Below are 12,707 nucleotides of genomic sequence, written 5' to 3'. Positions count from 1 at the left end.
ATCATACAAGACTGCTTTGAGTCTTGCATTTGAATAAGCAACAAAGATTACGCTAGGCAGTATGTTCCTAAAAACAAAATATTGACCTGGGCCATTCCAGGTCAGTGACCTACTCTGACGTTGAAGAAGTCTACGGAAGGTGTAAAGTGTGGTTCTTGTTATCAATTAACTGAGCACAAGGAACTACCTCATGCAGCAAGCCCTAGAGTAAAAGAACAGGTTGGTTTTGGCCTTGGTCTGACCTTTATACCTGACCATTGTTAAGCCAATGTAACTTGTTCATTCGATTGTTGTGTTGCATAAGAAAGTATTTCAGAGATATATGGCTTCGTCTAACACTCCGCTGATGGATCAGATTGAACGATTCCCTACAAATTACATTCGCTGACACCATGGCCTGACTTTGATCTGTCATAGGTCAGCGACCTTACAAGGTACGTCTAAAGCTGTGATGCCTGACGATCCGCTATTTAATTATCTACAGTTATGCAGAGTTTGGCGCGGTTGCGCAGCGCCGTTCGGAAACTATTCCGAAAACATCTTCGAGGGATCAAATTGACCTCCCGAAGGGTCAAATTTGCCCCCCCCCCCCGCCCCACCCGAGCGCGTGTTAAAGACGAAGCGTCTTATAGTGTATGAAGCACCGAAAACTTCCTGTTATTAGCGTTTTGATGTTGTGCTTTGTGCTTCTCTTCTACAGGAATCTTGAACAAAAACACCATTCTAAATCCCGCATCAATTATGTTGTTTTCCTTTCCGGTGTCCAGGATTCATCCCAGGCTCCTTCACTGCACCAGCTCCATTCGTGGCAGACGACAGTCCTGTTCATCCATCCCTGTCATTGAAGATCCTGCCATTCCAGATGCAGATTGAATAAAGTCAGTGACCTGTTCATGATTACTGCATCGAGCGACAAGTTCTGGGTATTGAAATGAATGAATGAATGAATGAATGAATTGTTTGAATGAATGTTTTTCATGAATGCCAACGGAATGGTTTGCTGCTCACGCTTAAGCTTCTGCTACGCATTTCATTCGATCTGACACAACACCAAGCCTTTAGTATTCTTTTACTTCTCAAAAAAGTCACACTCCATCTATCTTTCTTTCCCGCTATTTCTCTCACTCTCAACATGGATGTAACTAGGGACGTACCTACGGACCCACAGCCTGTCTTTGCACATGCTACAACGTCGTGCCGCGGCTCATACTGACCTTGCAGCAAGCTCAAACAATAAATGCCCGTTCACACGAGAAAGAAACCTACGTAATGATCGACCGTAACAGTAAACCATTGCCTGTTACGATCCGCTGCGCACAACAGTCATCAGACCATAATCGCTGGCGGGTCCAGAATGAGCATTGGAGTCCAGATCTGCCAAAATAAATAAACTTGGTCAAAAATTCACGTCTGCATGCTAAAGATGATGTAAGCAACATTTGAAAATGACAGCGATTTTAAGTGAGTACTTGAGGTGAAAGCATTCCGCCGTACGGTCTGATATTTTGGGGCATCAAAATGGGTCTTAGGATGCACAAAATTAGAATACTTGATAACAGAAAAGAATTAAATCTGATTATAAATCAGCTTCTGGACGCAGTTAAGTATAGAAATAAGGTGTCCCAAAAAGGAAAAGACTGTTTTCTTTTTAGGAACAGACTTCTTTCTGCGCCACCTCTCCCCCTCCTCAATTTCCCAAATAAAACGATCGGCATTTTTAGCATGGTAGCCGACAAAGAATGCCACCTAGCCCACCCACGAAATGGTGGCTATCAACTATCATGCTAGCCAGCCTTCAAAATTAACATGTGAAATAATTAAGGATAACCATAAACTTTGAACATAAGAAAACAATTTTAAAGCGCAAAATTTCGCTTCTATGATGCAGGACTAACCGAAGTGTTTTCAAGCACTCACCAAGGAAAAACAGGATTATTTACAACCATGATAGGTACACTACAATTCGTGCTGTTTACCGAAAGCTACACAAAGCCTCAATCAATGCTATATAGACATGCGCTTTCCTGTATTAGTTGTGAAATTTTTGTCCCAAAGGGCAATTACCCAAGCAAGACTAAAATCTAGCTTGATAAGGTATCAATATTGGGAATGCTTAGATATACCATTATTAAGCAACGTTCATGGACAAAAGCCGCAAAATATAGGTTTTTCAACCTGAGATTTTTCAACAACTGTATTGCGAACACTGGTGACTGCGTTCAGCCGTGGTCACGGCGGCAACGGTTTGTGCTGCTACTCCGGTCGGTGAACACCATGAGCTCTTGGACAACTGCAGTTTTGTTCCATGACGCTTTGCGTTTCTTGGATGTTAACCGAGTTAACCTAGATGAGTTTCCAGATAGATGCTTTGTTCATCACCTTGCGTTGGCCATCGCTTCCAGCGATGAACTGGCGGCTTTGAAGTTCAGGGTGAGGAGGAGGGACTATGCGAGAGGTTTTACTTATTAACTCCTCGCCTCCTGTCGACTTTCCTTCGCGTTCGTTGCCTTGGTCCGCCTCTATGCAGGTCGGCCCTGACCCCGCTAGGATGACCCACCGGCCGGCCAATGGCGGCGCTCATTCGTGCACTGGACAGCTGATGACGTGGTCGCAGAAACGCACGCTTCAACTGACGCTGGAGAGTGGAGCGACGCGTAGTGACGCGGGCTCATTTGTTATTTGCAGTCATGTTTTATAAATTGGCGGCAGTTATCAAAGGCAAGAACAATGCCCATCGTGCTGATGTGGTGTATCACATCCCTCAGGCATGTGCTCGGACCAGTACCTGCAGTCGATTCAGCCGATGTGGGCTTCATTTGACGCTCCACCGTACATCAACCACGTCATCATCGCCGTCTTCCACAGCCTCATCCTCCTGGTGGGCTGCCTGGGCAACATGTTCGTCGTCTGCGTCGTCTTCAGGTGAGTTAGTGTAGCCAAAACCTGATCTTTTATTCGTCGTTAAGCTAGCCGTATACAAGGCTCAGACGACAAAAACAGTTTTAAATGCATTTCGTGGCTGTACCGTATCATTCGGTTAGTGTACGGCGAGCGAGCCTGTCATAAACAGACGGGAAGAAGGCTTGCGCCCGTTTCCCACAAAATGCCTATGATCTGGCCTGCTTTCTTGAGATGATAAATAGCAGCCAAAAAGGGCGCGGGCTCCAGCATGTGTAGCCTGTTCTCATTGCATTTCCATCGCCGTTGATCCCTTCGGCCTCCAATAAGCCGATCGACCGACTCCGGCTTTTTATTTGATTACAAGGCAACGACATCCCTTACCCGGCTGATGGAGGGTCCGGGCACTATGAGTAGTGATAGATGATCTACATCAATGGTATTTCGAGCACTGGGGCTCGCAAGTTATAAGCCGTTCGCCCATAACCGACCACGACTAATGCAAGAGGAACCAACGTCTTATCGATTCCAACTCCAGCGCTCGCATGCAGACACTGCGACTGTCCCAGTGCAGGCCGGCAGGCTTAACAAAGGCGACAATGGGCGTGCCAAGATTAAAGAGACCTCAATCCGGCTCCTCGCTGCTCCGCGTAGTGGTGGCTCTTTGTCGTTATTTGCAATGAGGGGGGAAAACAATATAAGATATAAAAACATAAACGTATTCAGAAATATCTTTTAAAGAGCACTCGATGCTCTAGACCGGGGTGTCATCAGGAAATTTGAAAATTGCTGTGACAACGACTTCTTGTCGCAACAAGGAGTAACGAGGGACTGACATATGTATATATATATATATATATATATATATATATATATATATATATATTTCTCTCTCTCTCTCTCTCCCTCTCTCTCTTTCTCTAAACATATATATATATATATATATATATATATATATATATATATATATATATATATATATATACATATATATATATATATGTATGTATGTATATATATATTTCTCTCTCTCTCTCCCTCTTTCTCTTTCTCTAAACATATATATATATATATATAAGATAAGACAAAATCCTATTATTACTTTGATACATGTCAAATACACCCATAGCGAAAACACTACAAATACACGCACACATTGCCACAATGACATTCATGGTTCTTACCGCCCACCACCGGATCACTGAAGAGTTGTCCAAGAATTTGTTTCTTTAGGGCTGGAAGGAGTTTGTTAATAAATATGCTTTCACAAACTTGAAGGCGTCTTCTGTTTTTGCACGTACGAAGAATGTTAGTGTTGTGCGTCAGTTGTTGTCGTGTCAACGTTCTACCATGTTCGTGTCGCATGTCTTCCAGAGGTGTCCCATCACGCAAACGCATTGTCAGGCGTCGTGAGAGTGTCGTTGTGGTTACGGCAATGCGGTGCATAGAACATCCGCGACCTTTAATATTGCATTTGAATTGATACACTACATTGGTGCCTTTTAGTTTGTCGGATTTGCCGGGGCTGTCTCTCGCAAGAAAGTTAGAGATTTTCCAATTGCGATGATGCATGACTATGTTTATTTTATAGTCGTTCTTGCCTTTTAGATTTCGCGAGATGATTCCCGCAGACCTTTCTCGTCTTGTTGGTAGGCAGATGTCTTTTGATTTTGATAATACGGGTGAGCGGTTGGTTGTTCGATCTCTGTTGGTTTATTGTAAAATTTGTTTACTGTTAAAGTTGCTTATTGTCAAAAGGTGCATATATATATATATATATATATATATATATATATATATATATATATATATATGTAAGTATATATTGCATATGATAGAAGTTATTATGCTAATAATCTATTGATATAATCGACCTACGTATATGTGAAGTAGTAAGGAAGGTTTTGTGTTGAGATATGTCTCATTGAAAATGACAGCATAGCTGACATTGGCTTTCTTTTTTGATAAAGATAACATTTTCCGAATTAATTCTTAATCTTCCCATAATCGTAGAAAATAATCGTAGTTAATCGTAGCTTCCCATAATCGTAGAAAAACTGTTAACAAGGGTGGCTCTATTATCGAGCTGTCTGTGGTGTGCGTTGCAATTTATACTTTAAGCGTTGTAGTAAGTACTATAATAGTTAGTACTACAAGCGTTAGAATAATATATATCTCAGCCTCTGTTTGGGATCGATTCTTACAGCACATTGACTCGCGGGGTGAGCAAGTTGTCTCGGTAATGGGTAGAAAACAAAGACATTTCAAGAACAGCGTCCGTCTACTTCATGTTATCGTTTAAGCAGTATTTTCAGGTACATTAGATGACGATTGTTGTCGGGATAAGAATATCAATTCGATGAAAACAAATAGGAGCAAAATTCACGATGTTGCCTACCAGGAGCTCCAGGTCATTCTTCTTGAGAGTCAAGTCTAAATTGCAGTTGCTCAGACCAGTTTGAGAACTTCCTGCCGACAGCATCCGCAGTACCAAAGTTTTGTGATTGATCTGGTCAGTTCAAGCGTGCTCAACTCTTCCGCCACGTCTGTCACGTTGAAGTCTGCTTGTTGCGCATCTCATTTGTCCCCCCGCATTTCATTTGTCATTTGTTTCATTTGATAGTCTGACATGACGGTGAAGAGAACAACGGACCCCACGCTAAGGACCCCGAGTTCGCATCTCGACTGTGACTGTTTTCGCATCGCTAGCACTCCAAGGCCACGTGCGTCATTCGCACTCGCACCGCCAGCGAAGTTGCCATTCTACCTTGGTTCCTGTATTCAAAGCGCTTTAAATGGCCCGCTAAGCGATGACTTCCGCCGCTTCCCATCACAGGGCGCTAATCACTGGCGTCAGTCCATTGCCATCCATAAGATCATCCACTGCGGGTCATCCATCGCTTTTGTCCACTACGGCGACCTACCGCTGCATGTCTGATTACGTCTCACACATTAAATGATAGGTGTGAAGGTCATGCTGCAGTGTCTGTGTTACTCGCTACTCCGGAGATATTACCGCACGGTTCATGGTTGCACCTTGCTGACTCGCTAAAATATTGTGTGATCGTGAAGATGGAGTCACGTGTGCACCGTGCATCTACATCCACCACGCACTCCATATGCGCATGTGATACGTGAAGCAACTGCACCGAGTGTTGAGTGATGTGTGGTTGCAATCGAAGCGTATCGAACAAAAACGATTTTTAAAATATCACGCAACCTCGTTGGTTGACAGGCACCGTAAACTCAGGAGGCCATCGAACCTCCTTCTGCTAAATCTGGCCATCAGCGACTTCATCATGGTCTTCAAGTCGATCACCATCGTCATCAACTCCATCTTCACTGGACCAGTACTGGGCGTCGTCGGTAAGGTGCCTTCAAAGTGCATTCAGTTGAAAGGGCGCATTCGTGAAGGTGGCTGGGCTTTTGTCTCTGTGTACGCCGATTTTGCGTACACGGCAGAGTTTGTTTCGCTATCGGGGCATTTTCGCTGGCTGCGCGTAAAGGAAAGCACATAGGATAGCGATGCACGCCAACAATGAATTTCGACATGACGAACCTTCGCGTTTGGGACGCGCCTACGGGCCTGGAGCTGACCACAGCACCTCAGCGCAATGAACTGGCAACCCCGTCGCCACTAAATGAACTGGTAACCGCGTCCGCCAGGTTGCCAGTTCTACGGCTTCGCGACGGGCGCGACCGGCCTGGCCAGCATCATGACCCTGGCAGTGATTGCTGAGAACCGCAGCCGGGCCATTTGCCGACCTCTGGACCTCACGCACCAGCTGACCCGGCGACAGGCCTACTCCAAAGTCGGCTCCACCTGGGCGTACGGGCTCGTGCTCAGCTGTTTGCCGCTACTCGGCATGGCAGGTGAGCGTCCGGTTGTCAGCTGGCTTGCCGGTGACGTCACTGACTCACGCCGGCGGCTCTCAGCGTTTTGAGAGCTTTATATGGGTACTGAGGTGACTTTGTTTGGCCGCTCCCGGCGTGGAATTCCTTTCCAACACTTTGGCTCTCACTTGTCATGATTATTGTTGGATCTACGTGATCATGTACCCTTGTTCAATATTGCAACGTCGCCTCCGAGCTCATCATTATCTCATTTGCAATTTCAAAAAAGGATGAGTGTCTGATGAGAAAACATGGAACTTCTCCGCCAGTGTGACCACTTCTTATTTAAAACTGTGGGGATAGACAACAAACTAGGAAGACCAAGTGCAACGATTGGGTGAAACTGCAGCTGTATCAACTGCAACGTTTTCATCAAAGCAATTTCGTGCATTGTCATTGACGTACAGATACATTAGCTTGGTGCTCGCTGTTAACTGTGCTACGGTCAGGATCATCAGACAAAGAAAACCCGGTATTATGTTGCCCTCGAGACCACAATCCAATGTTCTGGTCGCCGTTGTTCGTCTAGCATTCCCAGACATCAGTTCGCCAGAGACCCCACTCGTAACAATCGCAACAATGAAACCATTCAGGCAATTCTCCAAGCCATACTGATTCTCTTGCCCGCAGGAGTGCGGTACTCTCCGGAAGGATACATGACCTCCTGCAGCTTTGATTACATATCCGACAGCATCGCCAACAAGGTCTTCATCCTGGCGTTCTTCGCGGCCGCTTGGATAATGCCATGCTTGCGCATCTGTCGTTCTTACTACCGGTAAGGCTTATGGTCACCAAACTTCAAGGAAATGTAATAACGACTGTGGAGCCGCAAGTGCATGGTGTTTCTGATGCTATCCCAGTGAGTGTTGACAATGCTTCTAGTGACATCTGTAGCGCTCTCCCTCCCCCGTGCGTTCGCTAGGACGCAGGTTACATGCCACAAATTACACTGGTCACGATCACACATCACAAGTTACACTGGTCACAATCACACATCACAGGTTACACTGGTCACGATCACACATCACAAGTTACACTGGTCACGATCACACATCACAAGTTACACTGGTCACGATCACACATCACAAGTTACACTGGTCACGATCACACATCACAAGTTACACTGGTCACGATCACACATCACAAGTTACACTGGTCACGATCACACATCACAAGTTACACTGGTCACGATCACACATCACAAGTTACACTGGTCACGATCACACATCACAAGTTACACTGGTCACGATCACACATCACAAGTTACACTGGTCACGATCACACATCACAGGTTACACTGGTCACGATCACACATCACAAGTTACACTGGTCACGATCACACATCACAGGTTACACTGGTCACGATCACACATCACAGGTTACACTGGTCACGATCACACATTCAGTCAACACGCATCGACGCGCGCGCACACGCACGCACGCACGTACGCATGCACACGCACGCACGCACGCACGCACGCACGCACGCACATGCACGACTCACAAGTGCGCACGCACACAGGTCACAGCTCACCACTCCGTCACAGGTCAAAAGGGGCACAGGTCAAAGGGTGCAGGTCAAATGCGACACAAGTGACAATGCAGTCAAAGTTGCGGCAGGTCACTGGAGACCGGTGGACAAAGGTCACATGACGAAACAACAGATACAGTTACAGTTACTTTACTGAAGGCACATCCACGCGGTGGATGTTCTGCGCGTAGTCGTACAAGGAAAAAACCCACACGCAGTACACAGAGATACACAGACACACAGGTGAAAGCAGTCTCAGTCAATGAGTCAGCGATCAAAACAGCCTAGAATGGCCGGCGCGAGAGGGCGCGGACGGCCACCACAGGCAGCCGGCTGCGCGCGGCGACGGCGCGGTACGGAAAATGCCGCCGAGTAGCGCGCAGTCGGACGCGCGGCATATGTAGCCAGCCGACGCAGGCCGGAGCAGCCCGAGTTTGACGTCGGGAAGACATGGTGCATGTCACGAATAGACCACGCGGTGCACTGGGAGACTCGGGGACGTACAGCGCCCTGTGCACATTCAGGCGGTCCCGGTGGTGCACAAAATCCGCGACGCTACGCCAGCCGAGCGCTTCCAGAACGGGTGCAATTTGATCGCCGCGGCAGACACCGCTCACTAGCCTGGCCTGCGAAGAGCATTCCCCTTTACACCCTGTCTAGGCGACTCTCAGTCGCTACACCTCAGATCGGACAATGCGCTTCAAAACCTCGGGAGTGGAGTGGTGTCTAATTTTGAACAAGGATACGAGCATTGCATTACAGCACCAAACGAGCAAGGAGATGTAGGGTGCCCAGTTGAGGTGGTGGTCGGGGTACACCCGGTTCCTTCACTGAAGGTACTGGATGAGTGTCCGTGCCAGCAATGGTAAGGTGAAAGTTGCCGGTCTTTGCGATGGAGGGTTCGGTACCAATCAGTATGAAGTCTGTCTTTTTGGGGTCATTCTAAGTCTTTTTAACTGAAACCAGCTTTGGAGGCACTGAATGGACTCCTCGACATGGACTTTCAACTTGGACAGGCGGCCGGTAACATCGCGGAAGCAGAATCAAGGAGTCGGGTGTCATCGGTGGAGGATAGCAGGCGACCGGGGGGTAGGAAGCTGGACAGGTCGTTGATGAGGATGAGGAACAGGATGGGGCCGACGAGGGATCCCTGGGCTACACCGTGAGATAGGGATGGGGTAACCGGGTCACCACCAACCACCTGCTTCCGACCGCTCAGGTAGCCCCGGAACCATTCCGAAGACACCCTGCACCGTTCTACCTTGCTCAGGAGGACACCGTGATCAATGCTGTCAAAGGCCTTACTAAGATCAATCGTCGTTATCAACGTGTCATGACCGTTTTTGACAGTCCCTATCAGCCACCCGACAGCGTCGATCAGAGCGTCCTCCGTCGAGTGACGTGGACGGAACGCATATTGCGATGACGCCGGTATATGATTGTCAATAAGGTATGTAGTGAGCTGCGAGCAGACAACCTACTCCGAACTTTTCGACAAAGAAAGTAAGAAGCCGTGCATAGAGAATAGATATGGGCCCGAAAGTTGTTCAGGTCCTGTTCGGTCGTCCCACTTCAACACCGGGGTGACGCGCGTGATCTTCTAGCAGGGCGGAAAGATGCGTGATTTGATATAAAAGTTGGTCAGATGTAGAATGTAAGCACCGATTACAGGGAAACAATTTATCACTGCATGGAGTGGTGCGCCATCGACCCGACAGCCCCCGCCACGCTCATCTTCCTAGTGACTGCAGAGAGCTCCGGTAGAGTGGGTGGATGCATGGAGAAGGCTAAGAGGCAACGACACGGTACGGGGGCGGTCCAGCCGGGGGCGCATCCGCATTACCACGCACCTGCCGCCGCCTCCGCAGCGATGCGGGGGCCGGGCGGCGAAGTGGGCATTGGGTGCGTCCGCCCGGATGCCCATGTCGTGATCGGGTGTGTCGCGACCTCTCGCTGGCTGCAGGCCGAGCTGCTGCGGCTCAAAAAGTCTCGCCGCCCTGTCAGCACACCGCTGCGCAGGTAGGCGCGTCACGCGAGAGTGACCTGTCTTTTGACTCTGATAAGGCGCCGCTGGTACACGCGGCGCGCCTCTGTGGTGTGGCAGCGCTCCCAGGTCTCGCGAGTGCAGTCGCGCCCCTCCACAGCTGCGGATAATTCGGTATCTTCACGCAGCCGTGCACAGCCGGGCCGGCATGACGTCACGGTGATGGTCGAGCAGTGGGCTTCGACCGCGACGTTCCACGCTTCCTTAAATGCGGCCACCCTGTCATTGTCGGTGCCAGCGGCGTAGAACAGCTCCCAGTCGACAAGCAGTAGACTCAGGTTGAACGCTTCCCACCCGAGGCGCTTGCACGGTCGCACGGTGGTGGTGACTGACCGCGGGCACTCTCTGAGGACGGGAACGCGGAGTAGCACCGGTTGGTGGCCGCCGCAGGCTCGGGGAGAGCCTCAGCTGAGTCCCGGAGGCCGGTCACGTTGGTGACGATCAGGTCTAGCAGCGTTGGTGTCAGATGGAGTTGGGTGGGCTTGACGGCCAGCTGTTCGAGACGCATGTCCCTCGAGATGCTCTGAAAACCTCGTACACTGGGGCCGTCCGGGTTGAGAAGATTTATGTTGGTCTCCCAGTGCGAATACCGGTTTTCCTGTGGCGACGGCGGCCTGCAGCTGGTCTCTAACGTTGTCCAGGCATCGGGCCGTTGGTCCCCCGGCGGTCCGTAGATGACGCCGCTCACCACGATGCGGCGGCCGGAGCCGCTCACCAACAGCCGCAGGAATTCCACCATCGGATCGGTACCGTCTATGCCGAGTTTCACAGGGTGGGGGCAGTCCGCGACCAGTATGGTGACCTACCTCCGCGCTGCTGGATCTGCTGGGCTGCTGTCAGCCGGAAGACGCCGCGGTCATGCCACAGAATGCTGAAACCCGGGAAGATCAGCACTCTGTCGAGTATTTCAGGCTTGAATCATGCCTCAGACACACACAGCATATTCATGTTGTGTTTCTGCAGAGGCTGGTTGACTTCGTCTTGTCGGCGTGTCAGCGACCCGACGTTGACATCACTAATATTGTAGCGCTGTCGACTCGTGGGCTCAGCCGCGCCCGCCACAGCCGCGCACTCCCGCTGAGTCTGCGGCACGGTCCGCCTGGCGGGTTACACTAGCGTCTGTGGCTGGTGCACTACATCAGCAGCGCGAGCAGGGCGGCACCTGTCGGCCCCGCATGCGACCCGAATCGGCCGGCGGCTGCGGGCGCCGGCCCGGCGACCTCGCCGGCGGCGGATCAGACGGGACAGGTGGGCTGGTAGACTGCGCCGGATGGTCTCGGTCAGCCCACGAGCTACGTCCCCCTCCAGCCGGTCACGTACGATCAGCAGGTGCGACAGGTCGCGCGCATGCTCCGTCGAACCGGCGACCGGCGATCCATTCTCCTCCGAACGGTAGAACCTATAGCCGCCCGCCCGGGGCCGCCCGGGTCCGCAGTCCCCGCAGGCCCCGCATATCAACGAACATGGCCGGCGCGACGAAGGTGGCGCGTGGCTTGAAACTAGGGAGATTCATAAAGCCAGCATATCAGGAGGCACAGATCAGAAAGTGAGGCTCCGTGACACTTGGCCACAGATAATCATTGTCTTACTGTTTGAGATGCCACCGAGATCGGCAAACACCAAATGCTGCGTGAAACAGTGGAACTCACGGCGGCATCGCTGTTCCGACAGCGTCGCCTAGTTTATGCCAGAGGAATGCGCCGGAGGAATGCACGCCTGGTCAGTGACAACGCCAGAGGAATTCACAAATCGAGCTGATAAGGCATACCGCTTGCGGGGGCAAGATGTGATGACTTACACATTTTGGTATGCAGTCCGTTTGATTTTATGTCGTCATGTGCATTTGATATCACAAATTACATATTGTGCAATATGCTGCTCATCTGCCATGCGCATAGTCATGCATGTGCATTTGATATCACAAATTACATATTGGACAATATTTTTGTCATCTGCCACGTACATGCATTACCAAAGTCACGCAAAAACGCACGCACGTATGTGCAAGCACACGCGCAACTCACAAGCGTGCACGAGCACAGGTCACAGCTCACCACGCCAGGCAGAGGTCAAAGGTGACACAGGTCTCAGGGTGCATGTGTCACGCCCATAACCATGCACCACCAAAGCCATGTGTCACGCCCATAACCATGCACCACCAAAGCCATGTGTCACGCCCATAACCATGCACCACCAAAGCCATGTGTCACGCCCATAACCATGCACCACCAAAGCCATGTGTCACGCCCATAACCATGCACCACCAAAGCCATGTGTCACGCCCATAACCATGCACCACCAAAGCCATGTGTCACGCCCATAACCATGCACCACCAAAGC

The 12,707-nt window shown here is 49.9% G+C and overlaps 1 protein-coding gene across 1 annotated transcript; it reads left to right on the top strand.

The window, feature by feature from the left end:
- The first annotated feature begins 2,767 nt into the window (after positions 1 to 2,767).
- Positions 2,768 to 7,571, top strand: LOC119104782 (opsin-2-like). The gene is made up of 4 exons (XM_037228504.1): positions 2,768 to 2,922; positions 6,149 to 6,264; positions 6,565 to 6,771; positions 7,423 to 7,571. Exons 1-4 carry the CDS (start codon positions 2,768 to 2,770, stop codon positions 7,569 to 7,571), a joined length of 627 nt encoding a protein of 208 aa, XP_037084399.1.
- Positions 7,572 to 12,707: the final 5,136 nt, after the last annotated feature.

The sequence above is a fragment of the Pollicipes pollicipes genome, unplaced genomic scaffold (genome assembly GCF_011947565.3).
Source record: "Pollicipes pollicipes isolate AB1234 unplaced genomic scaffold, Ppol_2.1 Scaffold_6052;HRSCAF=7182_pilon_pilon_pilon, whole genome shotgun sequence".
Lineage (NCBI taxonomy): Eukaryota > Metazoa > Arthropoda > Thecostraca > Pollicipedomorpha > Pollicipedidae > Pollicipes > Pollicipes pollicipes.
Note: the sequence above shows the minus strand (reverse complement) of the source record. Positions and strands in the feature narration are given on the sequence as shown.

Excerpts from the sequence above, each read along its gene's own strand:
- LOC119104782 (XM_037228504.1), top strand. The coding sequence starts at position 2,768 with ATGTGCTCGGACCAGTACCTGCAGTCGATTCAGCCGATGTGGGCTTCA. Across the intron at positions 2,923-6,148 it reads GTCGTCTGCGTCGTCTTCAG|GAGGCCATCGAACCTCCTTC; the intron begins GTGAGTTAGTGT and ends CCGTAAACTCAG. Across the intron at positions 6,265-6,564 it reads ACCAGTACTGGGCGTCGTCG|GTTGCCAGTTCTACGGCTTC; the intron begins GTAAGGTGCCTT and ends CGCGTCCGCCAG.